General features: G+C 40.2%; 1 protein-coding gene across 1 annotated transcript in view; it reads right to left on the reverse strand.

The window, feature by feature from the left end:
• Positions 1-22,816, reverse strand: part of ctnna2 (catenin (cadherin-associated protein), alpha 2) — a 322,519-nt gene that overhangs the window by 84,562 nt on the left and 215,141 nt on the right. Inside the window, exon 8 of the mRNA XM_084366449.1 lies at positions 5,573-5,653. Coding sequence (XP_084222575.1) covers positions 5,573-5,653 — 81 coding nt within the window. The remainder of the gene's footprint in view (positions 1-5,572; positions 5,654-22,816) is intronic.

A 22,816-nucleotide genomic window follows, 5' to 3' on the forward strand; every position in this document is an offset into this window, starting at 1 on the left:
CAAGTGAAATAGGACACCCATCTACTGCGTTAAGTAAACATGGGCATTTATTTCAAAGCATTTACTTACCTTTTAATGTGTTTATTCAACAGTAATCCATGCTTGAAGTACTGACCAAGTTAAGGGATAAATCTGTTTTGATTCAAGGAAGGGTGTAGGGTTTGTAACAAAGGAGGCATTTTAAAAATACATCAGAAAATGAAACATGTTGTTGTGTATTTCAGGCTGAAGAATGATATCAGTTGTTGAAGATGCATTTTATAGTCTGAAACAGAATATTATACACAATATTAAGAATTACAGAAGAAAATTGTGATTTGTCTTTGAATAAGTTTAACTTTAAAGATGACCACTTTCCTAAACAACTTCTGTATTGGATAGCTAATTTTCAAGCTTGAGTTGTTGGGCTAAACAGAGCTACAGAATGCCGGATCACTCATTATCTCGTCTCGACATTTTATTTCTGTGATCTGGTAATGGCGCCTCATTTGGCATAGAAAGTTTCTTATCAGACAGTGAGGTTAAAGCTCAGTTGATTTCATGTTGAATTTCAATTACATTTGCATTCACTGATGCTATTGTCATTTCTTTCAACCAAGTGGACTTGGATCAGTGACTAAGCATTATCCTAGTTCTATGGGTATGTGGGCTTCACTCTGCAATTGGGCTATATATAGGCTAAACCACTCATCTCGAGGCACTCCGGACATGCACAGTGGTTGAACTGGTACGCCTAACTTTTTCAGTTAAGTGCACCTGCACATAATTTAGTTGCACACAATAATCAATTTTGGTTTAATTTAATTGCATTGCATATTATGTAGATGTTAATGATTGTAAACATGAATAAAGGTCCAAATACATTCAACAAGAAAGAACAAGAAATTATGATAATCTCAATTATAAATCTTAATTTCAGGCGCACGAGTATGGCCGATGAAAATGTTTAGTCGCACTTCACATATTTTTGGATGCATGTGCGTCCAAAATAGCTGCACTGTGGAGCCCTGTATGGGACTGAGGGGATCTTCATTTCAGGAAAATCAGGATTATGTCAGGAGTAGTTGGTTGTGTTTATGGTGGAAGAATGTGGGACTTCAAAAGTTAAAATCTTGAGCTTTCAAGGGCACAGTATCAAAATACATTGTCTCTCAAAGTATTATCAAAATAACAACAGTGATATCACAGCAGCAATTTCAAAATAGCAACAGTGATTACAACTGAGTTGATCGTCAACTACTAGGTATCACAATTCTATCACCAGACAAGTAGATCAGATTTGAGCACCCAGATGACATGGGTGTTTTTTGTGCGTGTGCAGTTTTTTTCTACTTTAATTCCATTATTCAATATCTGCACATGACAACTGCTGTACAGTTAGAGTTATGGAGAGATTGTGTCTATGGCAAATGAACTAGGGTTAAAGTTAGACAAATAGGTCCAGGTTGAGTAAAGATTATGGTTGCAGTTAATAAAAAGATAAATTATGACATTCTGTGACTGGAAGTGAACCCATGCATAAAGATACTGTGTGGCCTTCCACCTCCCCGAGCTATGCAGCTTAACTTTCTATTGTATTACTTAGAATATTTTGTATAGGATGTAAATTCTAAATTTCTGTAATTAAATTACAGTAAACATTATTATCACTGGTTTACAGTTGGTACAGTATAACTGTCTTATACTAGTAAACCCCAATTATTAAACACTTTAATTTCACCTTCATTTCATCAGTCACCTTTAAACCGTCTTCATTTGCGAGACAATTCAAGAAGCCACACAAATAACATTATGCCTGCTTCAGCAGTGTGAAAGATAATGAAATACATTTCTTTAGAAGATCAGAAATCTCCTGCTATGAAAACGATCAAAAAAGGTTACAGTCTTCGTGGGAGCAGCATGCTGTAACTGAGCTTAGTGCTTCGCTCCGACGCCACTGGATCTAATGACAGCACTTGAAGTAATTGTCAATGGCATACTTCTCAATCATTTTTAGAAGTCGGTTTTACATTCTGTAATAGTCCCACAATGTTTCTAATCTGACCTTGCAAATTGACCTTCTCTGCTATAACAGGAACTGCGTCATATTCAACCAATTTTATTTTGTGCCACACGGACCAATTTTGAGTTATTTATTGTTTTCAAACATTTACTTTGTTATGGAGAAGATTTACCACTGTATCCAACCGTAACACCTGCTGACACTGGTAGCAAAATATTTCTCAAAAGATTTTCACAAAATCTTCTCTCTTTCTTGGCCTGTAGTTGTTAAGCTTTGATGTGCTATTTGCTTGGCCCTCTGTTTTGATGCTAAACTTAAAATGGTTGCAAAGTTTTGTTTTTCTCATTGAAAATTTCCAAACTGACGGAGGTGGATAACAATAACCAGTTGGCACAACTGCATTTTAATGTTTTCACCACTAAAGCAGAAATGCCTGCAGTGAGTAAACTGTGGTACACTTTTTAATCAATTGAAAGAATAGGAATGTTCTCAGGTCACTTTAGCAAAACAGCAGGTCATGGCCTGTCTATTGCAGAGAAATAGTACAATTCTGTGTCTCCAGAGGTTTAGCAGTTGGGCAGCTGTTCTGTTAAGGCTGCCTCCATCTCCTAGGGCAACCGAGGCCATTGATATGTTTTGCTTTATCTCAGATTCTTACAGACAGACAGACTGCCTCCTCTTAGAGAGTGATACATGTGACCTGAGAATCAGACAACATGACTTACAGTAACTACAGTAAGCAAAGTTTTTTGTTTAGACTTCAATACCCCATGGTATCCATATGTACAGTAGATGAGTGATGAGTAACCTCATTCGGAGACTTAGTATGTCTCGTGGGTCAAGTACTCACTATTAAGATACGTCCTTTAGAATTGGGTAATTTTCTTGTGATGTACAACTCTATTCTCCTCAACTGAGCTTTAATAAATGCCTCATTTTAAGACAACTGAATCACTTGCTCAGTCACAAGTTAAGAAGCTCTCAATATTTCCATTACAGCCAGAGTGTACACCCAGCCTTGAGACCAGAGGTGACCATATTTTCAATCCTAATTCTGGTCATATTTAGTTATGGTAATTGCTTCTATGTTATACTTCAAAGTATTGTCTTATGTATGTCCTGTCTTGACATTGTCTGTTAATAGTTAGATGTTGTTTTGAAAGGCACAATATATAACACATTATTGGTATTTATCATGATTAAAATAATGGATAGCTGGATAGCAGGGAAATGATCACTGCTGTCATAATTATTGGCTACATCTTGGCCCAGAGGGTCAGCATGGAAGAGGCCCTGCTGCTGCCAGCACCAGATGTACAGCAGGAAAGCAGAGAGTCACCTGCTGCGAAAAGGCTGGTAAGGCATAAGGGGCACTGACTTATGGAGATGAAGTTTTGGGCAAAGACAAGTTGTTATAGCAGCTTGTTGTATATTGTTGATAAAAAAAATGAATACAGTGTTTTTCATATTTTTTTTAGCTGGTAAGAACATACCTTATGTTAATTTCAGTGTGCTGCCCCACTGAGCAGCATGGTCAAGCCTTCAAAGAGCCGAGGATGTAGAGCAGAGTCTGTGTGTGTGTGTGTGTGTGTGTGTGTGTGTCTTTGTGCACATGCATGCAGGGGAAATTGCAAAAAACAGACTTATCCAAATGCTGTACCGGCTAGTGTGTAAATCTCATCAAGAAAATAAAATTATGACTGAAGGAGCATGGCTCTGAATATCAGCGGTGATTGAAAGTCTTTCTTCAGGAGATACAGATGATTAGTATGTATTGTAAATAAAGAGCAAACATGTAATCATTGTGAATGAAGACAGGAATAACAACATGTTGCTGGGCTGTAATTTTATAATCATGAAGGTTGGTTCGATATTTGCTTGCACGTCCTCAAGTTATCTTGTTTGTTTAGAAAATATACTTTTATTGTCGCGTTCGTATTCAAACATTCTTTTAATGCTTGCATAATGCAAAATGCTGCATAGTTATGCTACCCTGCATTGTCTCCATTAGGCTGGGTAGTGTTGTCAAAATTTACATTTACTAAGAAAACAAAACTGGGGTGGGAAAGACATGCTTGACATCTACCGAATTTGCCCTGGATAACAGACAGCTTAGCATTGTCTCGTATGTATAAACAACAGGATGAAAGAAAAAAACAATGCCACATTTCTCTGGCGGTGTTGTCACAAGGCTTGTTCAGTCTTACCTGCTCTCATTTCACAAACGCTGTCTGTCATTTGTGCTTGTCTGCTCTAATATTTGATCCCTCCTTTTCACAATGGAGATGGCGCAGACTGAAAAGCTCAAACGCACAATTGTGCTCCTCCCTTCAGGAAGGTCTTGTGTCTCTACACGGCGCCACTGACTTGCTAAATTCAAAATGTTTTGACATAATTACAGTATTGCATCTCTATGCCATGCCTGCATGTGAGCTGTGAATTTGCCCTCCCATCCAAACTCAAAGCTCAAACAGACCGCCTATTCTGTCAAGCCAACCCCTGAGTCAATAGAACATCCTGTCAGAGTGAGTACCGCCTGGCAGTCTGTCAGGCAGCCCCACCAAATTCCCAGCGGGAGGGGGAGATATAGCCTCCCATCTGTAATGATCCCCTGGTCTTAAGAGGCCAGAGAGGACGCAACTGCAGCTACTCTGTGCAGGTAGTTTCTATTGTCAATTTTGCTTGAGTGCCTCTCTTGCACTGAATGAAAGGACAGGGTTGTTTAGGAGTGTAACTCTATTCAGGGACTGTAACTGATGTCCTGATGGTTTATGAATGGGTGTGAGTCATAGATGATGTCCTCATGTCTTTCCTGTGTGTGCTCCAAATACTTTAAATTTATTGCAGTGGTTGTTCATAGAGTATGTGTATTTCTGTATTTTCAGGTTACTGGTTACAGGTTAAAGGTTACTGGTGATCTGTCCATGTCCTCGTCCATGGTCTCGCCAATGAGGAGACTGTGATCGCTATTAAGTATTGAATATTTAAACTCTGATGGCAGAGACAAGGACATGTTCTGGTCTTGTATCTCACAAATGCTGTGACTATAATTAGTGTTAAATAAGATAGGGATGTCTATCTATATACAGTGCTTCTGGCACTCAGTGAGGTTATTAAAGAATACATTTAGTTATACGCTATTGTCAACACATGTCATGAGTGAACCCAAAACAACAATGAATGGATTGCTTTTGCATCCAAAGCCTGATATACTGTAGCACATTCACCTGTACAATATTCCTTTATTGTTGTCCAAAAAACATTACCAACACATCAATGTGCTAAAATGTTCCACTCTGACATGTTCCCTAATTAAAATAAACATTGGTACCATAGTTTCCACAACCAATGGAACTAATGAAACTGATATGCCACTGAAAATAGTCCCCAACAAATACACTACTTTCTCTCATTTGAGAAACTTTTGCCAAAAAAAAAAAGGATAATCTGTCAGCCCGTCAGCCCTAACCTTTACAGAGACGTTAAAGGAAAAATAAGTCTTCTTTGAGAAAAGGTTTATACAGTGTTTAAAAGGTTGAGATTGAGATGTAGCGTGAAACATGTACTTACCTGTCTGCGCAGATCCCTGGTCTTTTTGGTCATCTTATCAATGGCTGAGTTCAACGGGTCACCTTTCTCTTTCCTCCCAGTCTGTGAAAGAAAACAAAAATACCATGTTAACCCAGTTCAAGTTCATGCCACAACTATTGTATCAGTTTGACTCCCAATACTGCACTATATATTTCACAGTGTATTTTTCCTGTGAAGTGACCCAGACAAAGCTTATGGGGTATATTTGGTGACAACTGGCAATTATCAAAATACACTTCATCACAGTACTGGTGTCGACGTGTACTGTGATGGCGTTCCATGATTAGACCGAAGTCAGTGGAAACATGTCTCAAACAGTTTGGTACCTAGCAACTAGCGTATCTGGCAAGTATCAACTTAGTTGTCGCCAATTCCCCTGTGTGCTGCACTTCATGTCACTGCCAACTCCTACTGGTGACTTTAGGAGGGTGTCGACTACCATGTGCTTCACCTGATACACGTGGCGTCACCAGCTGCTTCTTCTCACCTGACAGCAGGGAGTTTCACTGGCAGAGCAGCACGGAGCTTCTCTCTATTCGGATTCCCCTACTCTCCAGCTAACACGCATCCAGACCAACCAGTAGGAGTCGCTAAGGCAAATACCAGGACAGCGTCTCTTACCATCTTTCATATAGAAATATTGCCAATTGTGTTCATTGAAAAGCCTGGCCAGGGAAGGGGCTCCAGTTTCCGCTATGCCGCCTGGGCACCCCATTTACCACTTTACAAGCTCTACTGTCTTTGCTCAGAGACCATGGAGAAGAGTGGGCTGATTTATACGACTCCAGTTATAAAATTTCCACTTTTACTATCAAACTTTGGATGGAAGCTTGGCCTGAAGGTTAGAAAGATACTGTCAGTGTCTTGGAGTGAATAATTTCTGCTCCAGGACACATATAAATGATCCTGTACTCTGATTCCTCAAGAGAAATGCATACATGTGGGTCTCAGGCAGTGGAGAATGGTTAAATAGCAATGTTAATGAATAAAGGATGACTTTTTAAAGGATATAATGTTAAGTATTGTTGCTAATTTAACAGATACAGTATTTGCATAATGGTGAACAGGTTGCCATAGCTTGATAGAAGATGTTCCCCAATTTCTCTGCAAAGATTAAAGTAAGGGTAAAATGAATGTACAACAACAATATTACAACTGTAATGAAGCGTGGGGATTGGGACGCAGCTTAAGAGTTTAGCTGAATGTGAAACTAACAATAAAAAAGTGTGCAACAGTACGTGTGTGACAGCCGTACATTTGCTACATACTGTACACGGCTTCCCTTGTATGCTCCATCAACACTGAAGTCAATTGTCAACAAATAATGATTCTGTCCTTTTATTTTTAGAACTGACAAATTGAAGAAGTTGTTTCTGAATGGTGAATGGTAGATGGACTTGCATTTATATACTGCTTTTCTAGTCTACCCACCACTCAAAACCCTTTAGAACACTTCTCACATTCACCCATTCACGCCCACATTCATACACTGATGGCAGAGGCTGCCACACAAGGTGTTGAACTGTTCATCAGCAGGGATACAGCACTCCCTAACCAAAGCACCTCACAGTATCTCTATGCTCAGCTAATCATACACAAAGGAACAGCCATCAGGAGCAAGTATCTCAGTATCTAGTCCAGGGATACTTTAACATACCAACGAAGCCGGGGGTTAAAAACCACCAACCCCCCGATTAGTGGACAACCTGCTCTAACTGCTGACAAATGTTGTCAGGTTTTTTGTGAATTTTTTGATGAAAGAAAACATATTATGCTCATTTTCAGTTTCATAATTTTATTTTGGGTAAATGCTAGAATAGGTTCACATGCTTTAAGGCTCAGAACACACATTGGTTTTCTTTGCTGCAGCACTTTATTCCCTATCTATCTGAAACACTCAGTTTTAGCGCTCATCTTTTTAAGGCCCCCCTCCTGAATACCCAGTCTGCTCTGATTGGTCGGTTCATACACACTTGAGCCAGTAGTGCTAATAACAACAGAACATCTGTGTGGAATGAATCCTGTCCTGTGCCAAACTAGCTGCTAGGCATAAATTATGCACATATTTTATTCGGTGTCATAGTGTAATGTCTGTGGGAGTAAGGAGCTTCTGCCGGTGCGGACTTTGGGTTTTTTAACTTCTTTAAAATCTTTAACATGCACGAAAGAGCCTTTAGAAAACACATACAAAAAAAAAAGGAAAACACATTACATTTCCTCTATAAATATTTTGCAGGCAAAAAATGTTCATCAGGATGATGAACAGGTTGTAAGACACAGTGGTCTTTTGTCAAATACCAGCATAAACAATTATGGTGCCGTCGCCAGGCAACCATTAGACATTTCTACCCAGCATAGCATGAGGACAAAAAAACAAAAAGGCTCATCGGTCTTTGCAGAAGAACACAATACCTGGTGATACGGATCCCCATCCACCTATGCTTGTTCCGAATGAGGAGTTCTTCTAGACAACCTGACCACAACTCCATAACAACAGGGCTTTAAATAAAGGGGCTATTTAGTCATTATCCTGTTTAATGAGACACAAAATGTGGCTGCTTATCTCTATGTTGCCGCACTATTGTCCTGCCCTTTTGATAATTGAGTGGAACAGAACGGCTCATATCTACGTGTCACGAAGAACTAAATGATACACCATCACACGCCCGCCTCATTGTAAACTCGCCTGTAGGTTAACAGCGATTGTCACTTTCAATGCCTTGGTCACTATCAGGTTGTAAAATTACGGTTTCCACATCGGTTCTAAACATGCCTCCTATCACACAGAGAGACAGCAGCAGAGGGAGAGGGCTACAAATAAAAAACTCAGCCCCACAACATGATGACACTGACTACCTGACACTCAGAAGTTCAGAGTTATTTTTTACAACTAAAATTAGATTTTTGTTGTAACCCCTCTATTTCAGCAATGTCTTCAGTTTGAATTTGTCACTGTCCAAGCACAACATGCGAGTTTGTTCTGTGGGGAATTTGCATGTGTGTAAGGTCACTGATGTGAAAGTGCTGCTCAATGAAAAGAGCCTGTAGCCATAAAAACAGATACTTCTCTGTATAATGTATTGCTGGCTTGCCCTTGGCCAAGGCTCATATAGCACGCGTTTTCTTTCATATGGATGTTAAACATTAGGAATGAGCCATTTGTCTCTGAGCTCATACTACAGTTAGTCACCCCCTCTTCTAATAGCAATCACATGATGCAGCCATTTTTTTATAGAGCAATGCAGCAAACTGAAAGGAAGAAAACTGGCCCTCATAATGCGAGTAATATGTCTGAGATTCAGTCCAGCAAAGACAATCCGACCTGACCCGAAAATGTCTACTGTGCTGTATGTGTGATGTTGTTAAATTTGCAAGCCGTATTCTGAAACATGCAGAAAACAGCTTTTAGCTGTTTGTTGATTGACATAGAGGGAGGAGAGGTAATGAGGATAACATTCAGTTGCATTCTATTATCCCTCACGCTCTCATACAAGCACTCACACTTTGATGTGCATGCACAGACAAGCTTTGCTATGCCAAAACAGAGGACATGACATCATTAGTCATTGTAGTGCCTAAAGAGCCTAATGTGTCATTAAGGCACCAGAGGGACGCACGGGATTAAAGATGCTCACTGCCAAAAATAAAAAAGGGGCTTAACTGGAACCTGTCTGAGGACACTTCAGACATATTCATATGATTTTATGTATAACTCTCGACATTAATTGAACTGCGAGAAAGAGAAAATGGACAGGCTCATGATGACACAATAAACTCCTCTCATTATTCATACCATAAGTAGACACACCGATAAACAATATTGACAATATTGGCGTGTGTGTGTGTGTGTGCGCGCGTGCGTGTGTGTGTGTGTGTGTGTGTTGTTTTTTGTTTTTTTTTCATTTTCTGGAATCAGAAATCCCAGCTGTTTTATTTCTCAAACCTCTGTACTCTTTAATCTGAGTTAAGGAGATTAAAACAGCACAGTGATGTCAGTCTAAGGGGACAAAACCCAGCACCTGTTATTCTGAGCTCTGATTGACAACACAGCAGTACTTATTGGAGAGAATAGCTTCTTATAAATGCTACAGCTCATTGTGTAATCTTGAATCTTAAAAATCAATGAAGTATTCTTTTGACAGTTACAGTACGTCTATAAGGCTATCATTACTAAAAATACATGCTTCCCTTTTGTGTAATTCCTCTTCTGCTTGAAATGATACATAAAAACTCCTTCAACATGCGATGGAAAATGTTTTGCTTATGTTTGGTTTCCTGCAAAACATAAAACACCCAATTAAAATCCCTACGCATGATTTCCCCATCACAAACTTTATACGTAAGGCAGTCCACAATGCTGAGTCATAGGTTAGTCAATGCGTCAGGCTCATATTCATTCTGCTATGATCGAAACTGTGGTGTTTAATATGTGGATGTATCTGCGTGCATGTTTGTGTGTGTGAGGGAGAACCACACTGAGAGAGACGAACCAAGTCACATCATTGCATTTATGTGTCCACAGTGTTTATCTGGGAAACTATTTGACTTCCCTGCATTCCCATCCAGGTGTGCCCTGTGTGTGTGTGTGAGCAATTGTGCTCTCCAATTCGCAGCCATTAAAAGCTTGACATCACAGTTGGCTGTTGAATCAATTGTCTCCCATACAGCAGCACTGATTGTTTAGTTTTTGACTGCCACATAATGAAATGTGCATGTTCGGTTTTTCTGGTAAACACAAGTCCCCGTGGTGCTTTGCAGACAATGTTCCCAACTGTCCCCATCCATTATTTTCCACCCCCTGGTGTGCACTCATTCATTCTCAGTTGGGGAGAGGAAGATAGAGGAGAGTGTCTGAAAATAAGAATCTAGCGTGCGGGGTAATGGGAGCAGTAGCAGCGGAGTTGTTGTTGCCCACTCAGGAGACGGCTGGCGCACGGCGCACGCTGGCGGAACGGCCGAGGGCCCTGAGTGTGTTCGCTCTCTCAGGCCCTCCTAAAGTAAGTCATGTAATTCTGTGGTGCACCGCAGTGCAAACTGCTTCACTGCATCTCTCACCTCCAAACCTGTAATGGTGGAGTAAGACATACAATACTATCAGAAGATTGTGGCACTTTGTTTCAGGTATGTTGGTTTTCCATTTTCCAGTTGTTATGAGCTGTAAAATAAAAGCTAGTGCCCAATTTAAGTGCTATTTCAGAGACGGGAAATAAACACGTGTCAAATGCATTTGTAGTCGAATGTCTTTGGTAGGGCTGGGAACATCACAGTTTTTCTTTATGCTTCTTTGAGACTGTTGTCTATGTTTACTTTTATGATATTTTTGAGCAATGTGTGAATGGATGTCAAAAACTTTTGTATCGGAAAGAAAAGCATGAACAAAGTTAATAAAAATGCAGGTGATCAGTATTTATCTGACGAATCTTAAAGAAAAGGTGGCAGCATTCACTCGTTCATTGAACTTTTTTACTATCGCCATGTCTATGTCCCACCCTTGAAACAAAGGCGAGAAAGAATTACAAAGGCGAGACAACACTGAAACCGATGGATGGTGAAAGGAGTGAGGAATGAATCTGGTAATTCATAGGCAATAACATGGCAAATCAAAGGAATGGGCAGATGAATCAGAGAGAAGAAAATAGAAGACAGGTGGGGGAGGAAAGGGGGCATGAGGCATTCAGTCTCATTGTCTCCCAAGATCAATGTGTTAAATGACATCAATTCCGGCTCCTTGTCAATTCAATTAGGCAGGAGCGAGAGGTACAATTACTGTCCAATGTGGTTATACTGTCTGCAGTGGGCTTAAAGGGGAAGGCAAGCTGATAACGAGAGGGTGAGAAAGTGTTTGTGTATGTGTGAGCCCGGGGTGGGGGTTGATAATGGTGGTAACATGTTGGTCGGGTTACCAGGAGATAATGGGTAGCCAGATCCTCATTAAGATAAGTTGTGCTCCCTCAGCTGATGGGCCAATTTGACTTGTTCTCATTAAGTGGAACTTAAAGAGGTGCAGCGGTGGCTATCAGCTAGTTTGATTACAGGATACTGAAAAGGAAAACACGCTGCAATGCCTGCAGCTTAGAAAAATACTTCCAGATGAGCAGTTCAGATTAGAATATTTTTCCTTTGTTATTTTTTTTAAATGAGATGATGTAGCAACAAAGTACAGAAATAGATGCCATATCATAATCTCATTATAGCCATTATAACCCCCTGGCATACTGATTGATATACAGTGCAGGCACAATGCAAGGCTGTAGCAAATAAGCAGAAATAGAATTTACAATACAATGTGAGTATGTTTTGAAGCGCGTTCATACGCATTGAAACTGGCTTGCTAAATGTTGTTCCGGAGGAATCAAAGGTATAATAAAAATATAAATTAAAAGTATATGTTATATTTTGTTTATCCATCCATCTTTTATCTGTACATGCTTATCATGTGCAGGGTTGTGTAGGGATGGAGTCCATCCAAGCTCAAATACAGGCGTACAGCCAGTGTGGACAGGCCGCCAGTCTATCACAGGCTAACACATGCAGACTGACAACCATTCACACTCTTATTCACACCTATAGACAATGTAGCATCTCCAACTCAATTGCATGTCTTCAGAATGAGGGAGAAAACAGGAGGAAACCCATGTAGACATGGACACTACTAACAATTTATTTGCTTTTTAATGACAGGAATCATTTGTTAAGCTATACTGAGATCTTCTTCGAGAGAAGATCGAGATTAAGTAAATTACTATAATAAATGTTATTCAATTCTAAATGTATCTATCTGCATATGGGTTCTACGTCTAGGTAACATAAAGGAACTACAGCTTTAATTTTGTTGTCTAACCTGTGTTGTTGCTTTACAGCTTGTAAAAAACATTTATGGTCAGTGATGGATACAAGTTTATCACGTACACAGAAGATAATAACTCATAACTGGAGGATTATCTTTGCACCTTCACCTCCCACAATACCAATCACACAACTGATCAGGTAACAAAGTGTGTAGCAGGGGTGTGGACAAACAAAAGCTTGACCTTTATATGTGTGCTGGAGCTACAGCCATTGTGGATCGGTGAGCAGCATTGCACTGTTCACAGGATTTTAGATGACATTGACCGAGGACATTTTTTTTTACACGTCGCCTCCTAGGGCTTTATATGCTTCAGCTATTTTTGTGAATGTCTTAAATGAGTTGTTTTGTTCATGCAGCTGTTTAGAGTGAAATTAAACTGAAACGAAAAGGGCATAAAATGTTATTCTCTTCTGTCATGTGTCATAGGTATTGATTGATTATGGGATGTCCTTAAAGGCATGCATGTACTGTAGGTCTGACACCAGACTTTCCTTTTTTAATGAGGTTTCATGAAAGTGATAATGACCTCAGGCAGTGGCTTTCAATCCTTGTCCTTGGGACTCCTGGTGCACCACATGTAGCTCATTATCCTTTATGTTTCACAAATTCTACACATCATTTACAATTTTGAGGATGGTTCTTACCCTGCCTATTTCACTATGAAAAAGAAAAAAAAAAAATTTTTTTCACTGGGATTATCAAAAATCATTGCTTTGTGTTCTGAACTGAAAGATATGGATTACATGTTGGCATTGCATTGTAATTGCATTACATTTGTTTTTCATCATTTATTAGCAATGTTATTGGAAATCGTTGACTCACACACACACACACACACACACACACACACACACACACACACACACACACACACACACACACACACACACACACACACCAACATCGTCACCCTTTTAAAATTCTGCTATGGGGGAATGAATGAGTATCCAGAGCTCCTGTGTGGAGCCTGGGGACAGTCAGCACCATGTGTGGCTTATGTGAGGGCTTCATGTCTTTTCTCCTCTCACATGGTCGCCCATAGTGTCTCTAACGGTGCTGGCAGTCTCCTGTAACTTAGAGTTAATGCAGCTGAGAACGACATCGCCTGAGGAGGAGCCGGAGATCCTCCTGGCACAAGCTCTCTTATGTTTAATGGCTGATGCCGTTTGCTTACTCCTCTCATTACACTGGCTCATGTTTAGACTGTGGGCCTGTCACTGGCTATTAGCATCTGTGGTCAAGCAGGCTGTGGATGAGAGGAAGCATCTGGCTTATCATCAAGCACATCGTAAGTCAGATATGAGCAGTTTGTTTAGGATTGGGTAAACACAGAATGGAGGATTAACACCCTGTGTGCATGGATACATGGTTTATTGGACGATTCATGCGATACAAAAAACAAATTCCTCAGTCATTAAAAAATAAATAAATAAATAAATAAATAAACAAACCAATATCCACATAGAGTATAGTATGTATAGTTAAGTATGTAAACCCTTGGATATTTAACCTTAACCAACCCAGACAATAAGCACAGCGTTGTCACAACACGTTTCAACAAATCCATGGTTTCCAGAAAAGTACATTGCCAACATTTATTCTGGTGACTGAGTTGGGGCTTCTTTTAAATGATTTATGGCATATTTTTTGCCATTAATTGAGATGACAGGAGTGAATTGACAGGGAACACAGAGGGAAACCAGCAAGGATGACATGCGGCAAAGGTCCCAAGCCAGAATTCAACTGGGAACACTTCAATGGCATCTCAGACCATTCTGCATATGTTAACATACTGTTAGCATCAGACTTTTGCTAGGGGTTAGAGCAAATCTTGGTTTACCCAAAGGAGCTTTTGTAGATACTTTGTGATGGCTTCATTCAAACAGGACAAGACAGCTTTGTTTATATCCATGCGAGGTGTCGATACAGCACTTTCTAACCAGAAAACCCCAGGATAATATTGCACTCAGCCTTTCTCACAAACCGATGGAACAGCCATAGGGAACAATTTAGGGTTCAGTTTTGTGCCCAAGGTCACTATGACATGCAGCTGGAACCTGGGGATCAAACCACCGACCCTCCAGTTAGTGGATGACCCACTCTACCTCCAGAGCCACAGCCGCCCACAGTGCAGTAAAATTTAATGTGACCCTGCATGAAGTGTTGCTCCAACGAGAAGACACAATAGTAGTAAATATTGTGATGGATTAATCTGCAATAACCTGAGGGAAGTTATTTAATTCTTATAGACAATCTAATTCTAGAAAATTCAGTTCCTCCACTGCCTTTACACACAGAGGGAGGATACAGATATCATTAAGACTGTATAATCCATCTACCTTAGTCGGAGTAAGTACAATGGCATTAGGATGCTGTCAACCTCCGTATTTCTGTTTTTATAGTAGGAGGTATCCCAAAACAATCGAAAAATAGTCAGTGACTGAGCTAACGCAGAAACAAGCTCAGAGAGGCAGCACTGGAACATAACAAGGCTGTTCAAGGGCTCTGAAGCCCATAAAAAACTCAAGGCATCCCTGGAAGATGTACCCAACGTGTGAAGATGCTGAACTCTTACATGGTTGGCCTACTTGAAAAGACACTTTCATGATAACAAATTCAAGGCAGAGATCCAAGTCTGCGAGGGAGTTAAATAGTTTGAAAAATGCTATCCATAAAATCAAAGAAAGAAAAAAACGATGAAAGTCGGCATGGGTTATTGTGGACTGGCTAATTTACCAATCCTGACATGCGCTTCCGAAAAACACCACTATGCGTAGTTGCTTGCAATGGGATGTCACGCAGCGATGCAGGGGTTTAAGAATAGAAGCATGAAGAGAGGGAGGAGGGTAAAATATTAAGTGTGTCAGGCGGACAGCCAAGGTTTTAGGTGCATAGTTTCAGGAGAATAAGAAGAGGAGTGAGGGGAAATGTCTGGTTATCAGACAGAAAGAGAGAGAGAGAGAGAGCAGAGGATAGAAAAGTCTAGTCCTGCAGCAGCAGTATGGGGAGCTAGAGCAATGCTGCCTGCAGCCTCCCTGAACTGAATAGCAAGTAGTTTGCGAGGGAGGGACTGAAGGAAGGGCAGCAGGAGAGAAGAGAAGCGAGGGAGGGAGAGGCTGAGAATAGGTTAGAGAGGGTGAGAAAATAAGAGAGTGGTGTGATATCTGTGAGAGCAGAACTGTGCTAAAGAGAAAAAAAGCGAGTCAATGGGGTGAGAATAAGGTTTGAGTATCATTGATGTACTTTTGTTTCACCACAGAGCTGAAAAAAAAAAATCAATTTTTCACACACACGCCTATACATGCAAACACAAACATGACGTGGCTGTCTGCGGGTACTTGACGCTGTTTTTTGAAAAGAGTGAAGCTTTAATACGAGTGAAATGCTGCTGATCGGCTAGAACGCCTCGAAACGGGAACTACTGTAGGTCAATCCAATTCAAGGACCTGTTCTTAATACCAGGAGACATAATCCCATTTCATCATCATTTTCTCTTCCCTGCATTGCATCACTCTCCACCCCTCTGTAGCGGATCAGACCAGACAATGACATGTTACAAATTATGGGATTTCCGTGTGCTAGACAGTCAACACAATACAGACATTAGCGTTGACTGTGAGGGTCGGAGTCTCAAGTACTTTTCGATTAAATGGATGTCAGTGTCAGACACCCTCAACTATGTACATACTCATCATGTCTCATCCATATCTTATGTGTCACAAATATTGCTGCTAACTGCAATCACTACTGTGGCTTTCATGTCAATACAATGAGGATTAAATATATGTCAGATTTTATACTCTATGATTTAAGCATTCACAATACAAAAATAATCTACCTTCCCCATTATTAATGCAGAACAGGGCTACAGAAAAAGAGTCAAGATGGGTTATTGTTGTGTAATGTACAGTTTAATCAAAACATACCAAAGGTGCATGTTATGCAATATCATTAAAGTCAGGGTTTCTGTGTCCTGGAAAATTACTACCTGTTCTGTGTCCTGGAAGATTTCAATGTCTCAGACAAACAGGAGAAATTCAAGTAACACATTATATGTATTTTCTGAGCTTAAAAAATATTAATGTAGAGTTCTAATGCTGTGCATAACCAACCCAAAGTGACAAACAAAGACATACAAAAACATTACAGGAGATTTTGTTTGATTTTGTTTGTTTTCATAGTGTTGTAATACTTGATTGATAAACATTTGGAAAACACATTGAGTTTATGTAAAAGTCCCCTTTACCTTTATATGTAATAACTGAATGAACACATGGGGCCCGATCTTATGTTTAATCAGCAAAACTAAAAGCTGTAGTTATAAACTCTCCAAAGGAAACAAGTCAGGTGTTTTAAATAATCAATGAAGTTTATCAGCTGTTCCTTGTGTGCATGTTAATGCAGCCGCGGATCACATCCCTTTCCCTCAGTGAAGATGAGTGCTGCTGTTTAATATGTGTTAGGTCCTGGCGCACCTGGCTCTTAAAGGGAATGAGAGACAACTAGCGTTTGGTTTGATTTATGTTCCGCCAAAAACACACCCATGACTAATTCAGAGTCTAAATACCACCTATTTGGCCGCGCCGCACGCCCAGATTATTTGCCGTTTAACTAGCAAAATGGACACCCTAAAAGCACTAGCACTCTGCGCTTAAGACCGTGTGCTATAGACCATCTAAATAGGGAGTCTATGTTTAAGTCTGCAATAGTCTGCAAACAGTTATTTAATTTATTCACACTAACTCGACATGATACATGTACATGTAATTGAAATATTTAAAGTCAGTAGAAAGATAGTTGACACCATCATGAGTGAATTTAAGCAAATAATGTAAATGATAAAAATTAGAGGATCCAGAAATGTGACGGAATAGACTGATTTGCTGTGTCTAGGCATTATCTACCCTTACACTTGCCTCAGACTCCAACCCTGCTTGCCTGACAGTCTCTTTCAACCCAAAACTACCCCTCTTTACACGACCGCTTAACTAAACCGTGTAGCGCACAGGGTTACAAGTCAGAAAGGTAACTCCATTAACCTGAAGTGACTGACGAGAAAACAAGTTTTTCACTGACGCTGGCACATTTTAGCACTGTTCCATTTTTTCACACCCTGCCTCTCGAAAGTTAGATGTAATGCGCAGGGAGATGTGAAAGACCAGTTATCTCTGACACACACCGGTGTCAAATAGTCCACTGCACAGGCACACAAGAATGAACTGATTTAAATTATACAAAACATGTGACCAGCAAATGAGTTCTCCAGAGCTGCCAGGTCTTTGCTATCAATGTGAGGGTGGTGGTTGTCAGGGATAGCAGGGACTATACAGAATATTATGCGTGTTTTTGTAAACCAGGATAATGATGACTCAAGCTGCTCTTCCGGGTGGGTTGCTGTGTGTAGGTAGCACTAATCAGGGATTAGGATGGTTTGGGAAAAGGAAAAAAAAAAATGGCCCCAAGTCTGACAGCAAAACGTAGCCAGCAGTGAATCAAACAAAAACATGCTAATGATAGCATGATAACACTAGCGTACCTACTGCCTATTGTGACTGAGCCCACCGTAGAGACAGCCGCTGTGCACACAAACGACACAGATATACTGTACGGAGGAACACAACAGTGTGCTCCCTTGCCGTAATGATCTGGGGTGCAACAACTTCAAAGACTGCTGGAGCTGGCTGAACTGGTGAAATGATTATGTCTCCCACTATCCTTTCATGTGGGCTTTGTCAGTCCAGCCACACAGCAGCTCAAGCCACAAACAGAGTTGTTGCTGCTATTAGTTACGAGGAATAAGGAACAGTAAAGCCACAGAATATCTGGACATGATGTAAGTGCACTGCGTGAAGACGGATCAGGGGATAGGACTTACTGTCATGGTGGGTGTTTGGGGATTGATGACTTCAAAGGACATCTATTCTCTTCCTTAAGCTGACTTATAAAATGTATTCCTACAATGGCCACAGCTGCTCAAGTCCAACCAGTATTTTCAGGAAATGACATGTAGACATCACCCTTGAAAATATTGGCCGTCATTTGTCAATCTGCTTGGAAACAACACAGATTCAAGCACTAGGAGAGACATATGATCCTTTCTACATCTGATTTATTAAACTGTCGCACAGCATCTAAATGAGCACTGATTTGATCACAGGCTGATAAATTGAATCAGCTGTGGAAACAAGGACATGCTGCACCAGTCCCTTATTTACATATGACAGGCCCTATGTGTGTTTGGCAACTCTTGGCCTATTAAAAGGGATGCCTGGTACAGAATAATTTCCATACGCTACACGGCAAAGGGGCTACAGCAAAAGATCTGCCATAGTTACCGATGTTCACCATAGAGATTCATCATCAACTCTGTTTCATAAAGACCCTCCAAGTGCTTCCATAGCGTATGTATGTGTCTCCATATTTGAATAATGTTTTCAATGCAGAGAAGTGCTGTCCTCCTGCAGCTATGACATAAAACCTATATGTGCAATAAATGCACACCGTTGTCCAAGTGCAATACATTTGCGATTTGAGGACTTAATTAGATAAACATCGGCATCGGAAAAGGAAGCACTGGGATTTGATTAAGTGCAGTAGAGCCTGAGACGATTACTGCCCACAGCATTTTCCGACCACCCAGCCGGGCCAGCAGGTGCGAACGCCGTCACAGGAGGTTAACCGCCTGAGGAAAAGAGGGAAGAGAGCCAGGAAAAGAGCTAACGGCTTGGACCTAGGGCTGATCCACCACCTAGCCTACTCCGGGCTAATGTCTAGTTTCAGGGAAATAGATTGGGCTGAACAATGGAAAATCAAAGACTGTTGTACCCAAATCTTACAGAGACGTGGATCCATCAGAACATTCCAGATTAAGCTATTGCACTCATTGGTTGAGTCATGTCATTTGAACAGAACACAGGACACCACTAAGACTGACTACGTTTGAGCACGAAGCATCATTAATATAAACAGTCTGCCTTTCTCAAAGTTAATTAACAGTGTCTGCCAGATGTCAAGTTTTTAATGCTAAGATGCCAAACGCATTATTAACATTATCTATCCTGCTTTTTACATTTCTGAGGTGCAAATAAAAAGAAAAAAAATGCACTACAGAATTCTTACTATCTGGATAAGTAAATACAAAATTAAATGTTGTTTTACTTAACATTTATTTCATTTTATTCTATTCCATAATAAAATATTTGGACATATTATGTTCTTACATTTCATTGTGCGAACCTGTGTTTGCAAATAAAGGACGTTGACTCCGTGATATGCAATCTCTCACAGCAGTCCTAAAATAAATGCTTCGTTTGTTTAGCTTCCAATGTTAATTTCAGTTTTGTTTTGTTTTTTAGCTGTGTCTGCAGTCATTTCAAGGTGTTGTTTTGGATATTGTCAATTTATTGTGAAGGTATATAAATCTTCTGCATAAAAATCCTTGAAATTAGTGTCAATGTTCTCCAAGGTAAGGTGTAAATAATGCAATTGATAACTGCTTAGTGTCAAGGGAACATAATCAAAACTTCATATCATCAGGAATGTATTGTACAATTGGGGCTTTTCTATTCAGAAAACTAAATACACAAATATTGACAAATGTAATTAAAAAATAAAGCCAAAAGGAGACGCAGTATGAAAATTCAGTGACATATTTGGAAAACCTTGACCATTTTAATACTACCGTGTGCTCTGCCTGGCAATAACAGTTAACACAGTCTGGGAGCAGCATAGCAGGAACTTGTGGGCATCACAAGAAGGGTGAAGTATGCCCCTGGGCTGGCCAACCTTATTTTCAAAGCTGTGACAGGGTCAGGTCTCTGCTGAGGGTTATCGTCTTAATTATGCATGGCCCATCTGGTAGACAAGGCTCTGGTGAAGGTGGGCAGCTGCACCAGACAGTAGCTGATAGAAGAATGACATGATGAATAATGTCGATTCCCAGTGCCTATTCTCTGTAACTTAAATAGAGTGATGCCAATATCTAATATAGCCAGTGATTTGTCACTTACTGTAGGTTAAAGAGACTGACAGTGTAAAGCAACACTGGCAACTTCAAAAGAATTCAGTCTACTCTACACAGCACACTACAAAATAAATAGCCAGTTGTAAAATCTGTCCCTGACAGAACACTGATACTAGGGAAATTTGCAAATTATTTCCAGATTATGTTCACTGATGGGATTTTTTCAAGGCAAGCATGACAGCATGCAGTCGCTGCAGATTAAAATCATTCCCCTGAATTGACGGCTCTTTAGCTACATACAATTTTATAAAAGCAGCACCCACACTGCTGGAGTTCTTTGTCAGTAAGTGCATGACAAAGGGTGATGTTGATTGGGCTGTAGATTTGGAGGTTTGAAATAACTGGGGTGGAGAGAGAGTAAATCATGCAAAACATTTTTAAACAGTTAGACATGAACCAAAACACACACACACACACACACACACACACACACACACACACACACACACACACACACACAAGCACAAAGACGGCAGAGACGAAGTGAGGCTGAGAATTTTTCTCTTGTCAGAGGATTTAGCTGCCATTGTCTGCTACCAGAGACAGTACTCTGCATTTTAATCAAGGGTGCAGTTTTGAATCCAGTGGCCCTATGATGTGATAACAATTGGATTTTTCACTTCTACTGTGTCAGGCTCGGGATGCGTCATCATGCACCATCACATTCGCCATAGTTATTGGGATCTAGTTATCTGTGCATTGTGCCTGTGGTCAATTTACAGTATGTCATGATACTGATCAGCCTGTAGGAGGGTAGATAATGCTAGCCTGCATGGATTCATTTGTACTAATGACTTATCTAGGTTGTAACTTCAGCTAGAAGAGCTAAACAAGGTGGTCAGTTTCACAGATTTGATACAATGATGGAAAAGGTGACATTTTCTTGCACAGCCCCAGGGCTGCAGAGCAGTTTATAAACACTGTTTTTGTTTGCAGTGCACATTTTTAAAATATTTAAGGCTGAAAATATCTTGTGAATGTAAAAATCATGGCACATATTCTAACTGACATTTACAATAGGAACTGTTTAATGCATGTGTAATGTGTACTGTACAATACATAACAAGAAAAAGTGCTTTTTTGGGTGTGTTTGGGTGACAGCTATAATAAAATGTATATACCTATTTAGTTTGGTAAGCTGTACTGAAACACAAGAAGAGCAACCATAGAAACAGTGAAAGCCTGCTAAGATAAAGCAGATGAACACATCAACCTTGTTGAATACAGTCACACCTTACTCAGGAGAAAATATGTTTGTTTTATTTTAATGTACAGAAACACTTGTTTGACAATTTATTTGCTGCAAAGGACAAACATTGAATACTTTGTGAAAAAAATGTCTTTTAATTATTAATGTCTTGTTTCAGTTACTTGGAGAAACATCCATCTTCAGCCTATGGCATGCCCACCCCTTTTTCTTGTCAGCTAGTCCCCGTGTACATTTGTACATTGCACATTTTCCATCAAATATACACAGTGAAGTGTCCCCAAAAAACAGCACTGGTGTCATTTGCTCCATATGTAAACAAACACTAGCTGCCAAAAACGCTGACACACTCGCCCCTGAAATACCCTGAAGGCATTGCAATGCAATGTAAACTCTAACGCCCAATTCTAGCTTGCCAGTAAAACAATCTGCATGATATACTGTATGTACACCAAACGGGGAAAAAGGTCTTTAAATCAACATAGACCTTTTTTTTTGCTGTTGCTGTGATGTGTAAATGAAAAGCTCAAAAGACAAAACATCCTCCTAAACTTCTTTTGCACTGCAGCACAATGGCTCAGTGGCTGGAGTTAGGAAGTCCTCCCCTTGTTCAGGGAGCCTAGTTTCATCATACACCAACAGACATGATTATTAGGTTACAGGAATGATCCTTTCATTGCCCTTGACCAAGGCACTGGCCTAAGAACTGGAGCCGAACACCCCATGGGGATTAATAAAGTACAACTTTAACAACCCCCTTAAGTCATTATAAAAAGGTGTTATGGGGATTCCCTTAGCGAACACAAAGGACATCCCTCTTTAGTGTTGAATTCTGCAAGGTATTCGTGCAAAGCCCTGAGATACAGAGAAAGATAGTGAGGAAGTGACCAGTATACAGGTGTTCTACATCTGTAATAGACTTAAAATAACTTCAGGAATAAATCATTCACAGGCTCTAAAAGCTTGACATCTACTGTGTTACTGCACAGTCTTTGTGCCGTCCTGTTACTGCGTACAGGCATGACAAATTGATATGTGGGACAACAACATTAGATACTACCTAGGCTGAATGCAGCCCACAGGCCAGAATTAGCTGCGCAGTAACACAGCCTTACACATTATTTTGCTTTCCACTTGCTGATT

This window comes from Pagrus pagrus (genome assembly GCF_965226575.1).
Source record: "Pagrus pagrus genome assembly, chromosome: 2".
Classification (NCBI taxonomy): Eukaryota; Metazoa; Chordata; class Actinopteri; order Spariformes; family Sparidae; genus Pagrus; species Pagrus pagrus.